This window comes from Pinus tabuliformis, chromosome 2_1, assembly GCF_031772625.1.
Source record: "Pinus tabuliformis cultivar Carrire ecotype Pingquan chromosome 2_1, CPIR1, whole genome shotgun sequence".
Taxonomy (NCBI): Eukaryota; Viridiplantae; Streptophyta; class Pinopsida; order Pinales; family Pinaceae; genus Pinus; species Pinus tabuliformis.
The window spans coordinates 2730259-2738158 of NC_142299.1; the positions used below are offsets into that span (position 1 = coordinate 2730259).

Below are 7900 nucleotides of genomic sequence, written 5' to 3' on the forward strand. Positions count from 1 at the left end.
GTTGACGATTTGCCGGACGAACTCAATGGGGCTCAATTCTTCACTAAGTTGGATCTTCGCTCAGGCTACCACCAAATTCGCATGAAGGAAGTCGACATTCCCAAGACAGCTTTCAGAACTCATGAAGGCCATTATGAGTTCCTGGTCATGCCATTTGGTCTCTGTAATGCCCCCTCTACTTTTCAGAGCCTTATGAATCACCTCCTCAAACCATATCTCAGAAAATTTGTCCTTGTCTTATTCGATGACATCCTCATCTATAGTGGCACTTGGGCGGCACATCTTCAGCATGTAGATCTACTCTTGCAACTGCTCCGCACGCATAAATTATTTGTCAAGATGTCTAAGTGTTCGTTTGGCATGGAAGAAGTTGAGTATTTGGGCCACATTGTGGGGCGTGAAGGTGTCAAGGTGGACCCCAAAAAGATCCAGGCAATGCAAGAATGGCCTCAACCTAAGACATTGAAAAGCTTGAGAGGATTTTTGGGTCTCATAGGCTATTATCGTAAATTTGTCCACAACTATGGCCGTATAGCGAAGCCCCTAACGCAACTCCTAAAGAAAAATTGCTTCTTCTGGAACGAGGAAGCACAACAGGCATTTACCACTCTCAAAACTGCCATGTGTTCCACTCCTGTCTTAGCACTACCGGACCTCACCAAATCATTTGTCATTGAATGTGATGCTTCGGGAACAGGTATGGGAGCGGTCTTAATGCAGGAAGGATGACCATTGGCCTTCACCAGCCAACAACTAAGTGGGAGGAATCTGGGCCAATCTACCTATGAGAAGGAAATGATGGCCATCTTACATGCAGTCGAGACCTGGCGACCTTACTTGTTGGGGCGACGTTTCCAAATCTGCACAGATCATCACAGTCTTAAATATTTTTTGGAGCAACGCCTATCTTCCCCACAACAAAATAAATGGTTAGCCAAAATGCTAGGACATGATTATGAGATCATTTACAAGAAAGGGAAAGACAACAGGGTAGCAGATGCATTGTCGCGCCAATTTGAGGAGGAAAGTACTCTGCTCGCAATTTCCCTCCCCATTCCCGACTGGATTGAAGAGGTTCGCAGGGAATGGTTTTCACATCTCGTGCTCTCCCAACTCATTTCTCAATTGCAGGTAGATCCTAATTCTAGCAAGGGCTACTCGTGGCAGAATGATATTCTTCGCTACAAGGACAGAGTCGTAATATCGCCAACATCCACCCTCAAAAGTCGCATTTTGGCAGAATTTCACTCATCTCCCATTGCAGGACATTCGGGCTTTCAGAAGACCTACGTTCGCACCAGAAGATCATTTTTTTGGGCCGGCATGAAACAGGACATCCTTACTTTCGTAGCAGAATGTGACGTCTGTCAATGCCACAAAGGGGTAACCGTCAACACACCAGGCACATTACAACCATTGCCCATTCCAGCGTCAATTTGGACGGAGGTCTCCATGGATTTCATTACAGGTCTTCCAAAGTCTAGGAACAAGTCAGTCATCATGGTGGTTGTGGACCGACTGTCGAAGTATGCTCATTTCTGCGCCCTACCCCAACCATTTACACCAACTTTGGTTGCTCAAACTTTCATGGATCAGATCTTCAAATTGCATGGCATGCCCACTTCTATTGTGTCCGACCACGACCCAATCTTCACCAGTAATTTTTGGCAGGAGCTCTTCCGAATACAAGGCGCTCAACTCAAACTCAGTACTTCATATCATCCGCAAACAGATGGTGAAACAGAAGCCGTCAAAAAATGTCTAGAAACCTACCTTAGGTGTTTCACTTCAGAAAAGCAACACCTTTGGGTACAGTGGTTACCTCTGGCCGAGTGGTGGTATAACACCAACTATCATGCCACCACCAAAATGACTCCCTATGAAGCAGTCTATGGACAACTTCTGCCTTCCCCTACTTCTTATCTCACGGGGTGCTCTAATCTCACGGGGTGCTCCAAAGTACAAGCCGTGGATCAACTCCTACAACACCGCGCAACCATGCTTGCCCATCTGCGCGAGAATCTTCATCAAGCTCAGAACCGTATGAAGCAACAGGCTGACCAACATCGCTCAGAGTGCCAATTTCAAGAAGGGGATCAGGTCTTTTTGAGGCTGCAACCATATAAGCAAACATCACTCAAAGACAAGGGTTGTCAAAAGCTCTCTCCAAAATTATATGGACCATACCAAGTACTTCAGCGCATTGGAGAAGTGGCTTACAAGTTGGCTTTGCCACCTACAGCAAAAATCCAACCAGTTTTCCATGTATCGTGCTTCAAGAAAGTGATTGGGAACAATTGCCGAGTTCAAACCAGTCTACCTGAATTGGACGAAGAAGGGTCAATCTGGCTTCAACCTGAACAGGTTCTAGACACACGAGACAAGCACCTGCGCGGCCGCATGATTAAGGAGGTCCTCATCAAATGGAAAGACACCTCTCCGAAAGATGCAACTTGGGAACCAACCACTATTCTTCAGCAGTTTGCTTCAGCCTTGAGGACAAGGCTAGTCTTAAGGGGGAGGGCATGTTAGGGTCCCACCCTAACCCCCTTATTTAAGTCATGGGATCACGTCATAGTCAAAAGTCAATAAAGCCCATATTAATATTTGTAAGTGGTTAACCCGCAATTAATGACGGGACCACAGTTAGTTGCAAATGGGCGGTAGTATTAGATAGATGGTATTAATAAAACCCACGATATTGGCCCTTGGTATTGCATGTATGAGTCATATATAAAGGATAGAGAATCCCTGCGAGGAGTATCGTTTCTTGTTTTGTAATCGATCTCTGCTCTATTGGAGGTTTCCCCCTTGAAGAGGCCTGTGAACATTTCTCTCTGAATAATAAATCATTGCTATTCTGTTCTCTGGGTATATTTTCTTCGCATATTTTGTGTTCTCGGTATCTTTTCTTCACAAATTCTATGTTTGGGTATTACTTTGCAAGTTAAGAGCATAACAGAAGTAGAACAAAGATATAGTGTAGGAACATAGTCCACAAATACATGAAGGAAATTAGAGCATATTGAAACGAGTTCTAAGTAACATGTATCTGTACTACTGTAAGTATAGGAAAGAGACCATGAAGAAAATCAAACATTAAAAACCCTTGCTGAAACCTGAGTAGTGAAATCAACTCCTTATATTATCCTTAAAACATATAGTCACATCCAATAACACAAAGTTCTCTCTTTCTTTGAGAATTTCCTCCCTTGGTTACATTGTTGTTCCTGCTATATATAGAATTCTTTACAAGATTGAGCTTCCTCCTCCAGCCCGAGGGGAACTCCAATTCTGCTTGATATGACACCTATTCAAATTCTAATTACCTATTAAATGTAACAAACTGCTAACTGGACTTTTTAAGAGATCTAAGTCAAATAGAAGTCTAACTCCATATCATGCTAATAATAGCCTTAATTACAATCATTCTCACTCTTTGACAAGTGGTTTTGTTAGTTTTGGCTGAGGTAGGTGTTTGTAGTTGCCTGCTTGCCCTTAATGTCACATCTTCTCCATTGCCCCTGAAAGGTAAGAAACTGCCCCTGTTTATCTACCTTCAGTTTTCCTCAATGATATTCAAAACCAATGAGCCATGTTGTTCTTCTTTTATTACGCAAAAATATATCAGAATTCCACGTCCTTGATGTGCTGTCAACGCTTTCCATGTGTGAAGACAAGACCCTCTCCAAGCTATCTGACATATCTTGAACCATAGTAATTCTGGTCACTTTATAACAAAAAAGTTTAGGGTTCGAATATAAGCTTGTGCCACCCGTTTCTTTCTTTGTTGAATGTTGGCACCTGTTATTTGATCCTTTGAAAAGATTCATTTATCAAAAATTTCTCCTCGGTCCCTCAAAAATTAGTTGACTGAGTTTTAATTTTGTAGCTACAACAGTTACAAATAATAACGAGCCCTCCCTTCATGTTTGTAAGCTCAGCCAGAGGTTTGATATCTGATTTCTTTATACAATTGCACCATCCAATGTTAATTTCTTCTGATTTAAGTCTTCTGACATTGATGTTTCATATTCTTTATTGTATTTACAGTCTCTCCAATCACTTTGGCCTGTTTTTCCTAATAGGCTGGCTAGTACCTCACGTCCAAATTGTATAGGCATCTTCTCTTCAGGTGCAAGGGAATGTGCTAATATAGTTCCCTCTGGGAGCTCCACAAAGAAATAGCCCATTTCTCCATCTAATACTTTCTTCAATGACATTCTGACATCAATATCATTCTCTCAAGGTCTAATCACATCAAACTCAAATCGTAACTTCTTCCCTGCCTTTAAAAATTCACTTCACACAGTTGATGCTTTGGACAAGAGTATGGGAACAACTTTTAAATGAGCATGATTACTGGTCCTTAGATTCAAGTACCATTCAAATACAATCACTGCATTTCCATGCTTCTTGAAATATCTTTTAAGAGTATGTGTAAGCCTTTGTAATTCACTATCTACATCTGAAAGCAGGGAAAGAGTAGAAGGTAAATGTTCAATGGAAACTATCAACACATGTTCTTCAACTAATGGACCCTTGGCTAGTGCGCAGTAGAAATTGTCCCCTACACTCACTACAAGATGAGTATCTAGATTAGGGCTTGACAAGCAAAACCAGCAGGGCTGATGTGTATTAGACACTGTATTTCTCCTTTTCTTTCCAGCATCAGGATCATGGCTAAATCTGCAGTCATCACCTTTATCGCATCTACCCTTCTTGACAAAATCAAAGCATATGCCGGGTGGAAGCAAATCACTACTCCCACCATCATCTGAACTATGGCGAAACTTGCACTCTGCACCTCTTTCACATTTACCCTTACTGATAAAATCGAAGCATGCACCTTTTGAGAACGGATTTTTGTTATCTGTATCTTGAGGCATGCAAGCCTGATGCAGTTATTGCATTGCTCTATTTAAAACAAAGTGAAGTCAAATTTGTAATTTCAAGTGCTGCCAGTGATTGCAATCTTCCTTGTGTAAAGATGAAAAATGTGCTCCCTGATATTGCCTGCTCTAGAATTCAAATAATAAGGCCTGTGAGATATTCTAGTTCAGCAACAGATGTACGTTGACAATAGTTAAAATTCAGATGCTGTAAATTTAGAAAATTTTGTGATATTGAAAGCCCTGAATCTGTCGAACGAAGAGTTCCCATGACAGAACCAAGTGGTTGAGATTGAATGGCAAGGTACGTATGTCCACCACCATGCCCAATACTTCTTCCATAGTAAATCCTAAAAGAGATTTGACCAAGATTCTCCATGTTTTGATGTTCCACACCAAACATACATATATGCCGCATGCATGCAGGGTTTTCTTGGCATCTACTGATCCTCATTAATTTTCTTCAACTCCTTCATATTTGTTGTTTCCACAGTGCTCCCATATAGGACAAACTTCTGAATTTGTGTAACGTTGGCACCACCCTGATTGTCCTCTATAAAGATGGTCAAAGTGCGAACATTCTGGAATTTTACATTCTTCAAGACAACTGGTTTACCCTCAAGATTATCTGGTGATAAAACCACGGTATCACTTGGAGGAAATTCATTTACATTGCTAAACCCCATATGCTCCTTATTTGCAAATAGTTTCACTATCTTTGGACCTTCCTCGGTAAGACCTTTAATTACCAAAGAATGCAATTTGATAACTTGAGTAAATGGTATATAGATCAGTCGCTACTCATTTGCATCACTCTCAAGGTAAAGCCCAACATCTTTCCTGTAGCCCTGTTTTATTGCATTTACAATGGATTGAATCCAGAACCCTTACAAAGCCGCAGAAGAATGTTTGTTACTAGAATCCAAAACCGATTATCAAATGTTGAAAGCAATGCACCAGGCATCGTTTCCACTGCTACTTCATTTCTTTCAACAGCATCCATGTACTCTTTATATTGTACTAATACTGATATGGACTGAAAAAGAACATCTCTTAGATTAAGCAGGTCCTCCTTTGCAATTGCAAATCTGTCTGGAAAGGAAACTGAATTGAAAAGGGCACATGTGATTGACTTCCTCGAGATTCACATTGCTATACAGCAACTTTCGATTGCTACTGTAAATAACTGTCGGCCTGTCTGATGCTGCAAAAACATGTGTTGTGTTCTTAGAACGAAGGTCCTGAAGGTGATAGCTTTTGTACCCAACGAAATATTCTTCTGCTCTGACAACTCTCTAGTGCTCATATTCAATATGAAGTTGAATAGATGCCCATCCCCAAGACCACATGTAAAACTAAAACTGAGCTCAAGATTGTTGACAAGGAATAGTTTCAGACTACTCCAAATCCAAAGAATAGATGCAAAACTCAGAAGGACATTTCCCCGATTTCTCTGATACCATTTCGAAAAGCCTAGTTGAACGATCAAAACTGCAGAGCAAAGTACAACTGTAAACATGTGCCGGTACCAAGACACCTAACGACCTAATGATGAGGATAAGCGGTTGGATATGATAGACGAAATGTATAAGCTGACAACTGTTGATGCAAACACAACGTATTTTGGTAAATATGATAGCTAGGGTGAGATTTGCTATGAATCAACACGAATTCTCGATTTCGTAGCGCAGTTAGTGCAAAATCAGTGTTTTTCCCTACGAAATCACCTAGATTGGGTTTCTACGCTATGAACTTTGAAATGAGCTTTGACATATGATATTCATGTGAGATATGAGACCAATGATGGATAAAACAGAGAATTGACCCCATTTGGCATACTAACGAGACTCTTAACAAGACTCTAAAACAAGGTGAAAAGACTAGATCCAAAACTGACACCAACCCTTTGACAAATTAAAAAATTGATGTTCAGGATTTAAAATATTTTTTCTTGAGTGATAATAGGTGGCTCCACTTGGGATAGTGTGCTTCTGTGGTACACTAAGAACATGCAGGTCCAGTGCTTTGTCCTCTTTATGACAAATGTAGATTTACTTGACAAACATCCCTTTCCAGCTTCTTGAGCGTTCATCTCGGGCTTAAGCTTGATGATCACTGTAGGAGAAAGAAATCTACCTCTACTGAAAAATGCTCAGTCAACCTTGAGCTTATTTGCATTTTCCTACCTACCTACCCTATCAATTTCAAATTTCTTTCAGCTCAATCAATGTGAAATTTCCAATGTAGCCAATCATTTGTCTTATCTGATATTTGATTTCTTTGACTGCATCGATGTTCAGAGCCACTATGATATTGTGATGACCACTGCCACTAAAATTGCCTCTGATCTTCATAGAAAAACTGAAACACTGGAGAGTAAAACTCTTCATGTATTTAGCTATAGGATCCCAGAATACATGATCAGCTTGATGATTCTCGTAACTTTCTGGTTGTGAAAACTGATCTTCCATAATAGTGTATTCTTCCTCAATCACGAAAGAGAAAGGAAGCCACACCCTCGCCCTGTGTTCTGACATAGAAATCTTTTGAAAAGAATGATCATGACCATGAAGACTATATGATTGAATTTAGCCTTGTAGACCTTCAATGTCTTTTTCAATGTCCTTAGCAACTTCATCCAAAAATTTCATATTATCTTCTGTCTTGCAGTCAAATGATTTTAGGTAAGAAGACAAGGACAAAGAAAAATTTTCATCTATTTCTTCATTAATATGATGATCATTCCATTGTTTTAAACCCTGAATTGAAGGAGAGTTTTTCACCACCTCTAATCTATCTATCCATTCATCCAAAAACATAAACCAAAAATCTTCAAATGACTTAATGGATATGGCAGGAAAGCTTTCAATCCACCATTTACATTTCCCTTGAAATGAATCATACAACAACATAATGCAAACATCCTCATGTTTAACTCTAAGAAGCTCTGTAAAATCACAAAACTCTTATATATGCTTCAAAGTTAAACTCAAGTCTTCTCCATTGAA

At 40.2% G+C, this 7900-nt stretch overlaps 1 protein-coding gene and 1 pseudogene across 1 annotated transcript; both read right to left on the minus strand.

The window, feature by feature from the left end:
• Positions 1-4304: 4304 nt before the first annotated feature.
• On the minus strand, positions 4305-4889 carry LOC149198400 (zinc finger CCCH domain-containing protein 59-like). Its single transcript, XM_089403685.1, has one exon. It carries the CDS (start codon positions 4887-4889, stop codon positions 4305-4307), a length of 585 nt encoding a protein of 194 aa, XP_089259811.1.
• Positions 4890-5291: 402 nt separating this feature from the next.
• Positions 5292-5717, minus strand: LOC149198401 (PITH domain-containing protein At3g04780 pseudogene; annotated as a pseudogene).
• Between the last annotated feature and the right edge of the window lie 2183 nt (positions 5718-7900).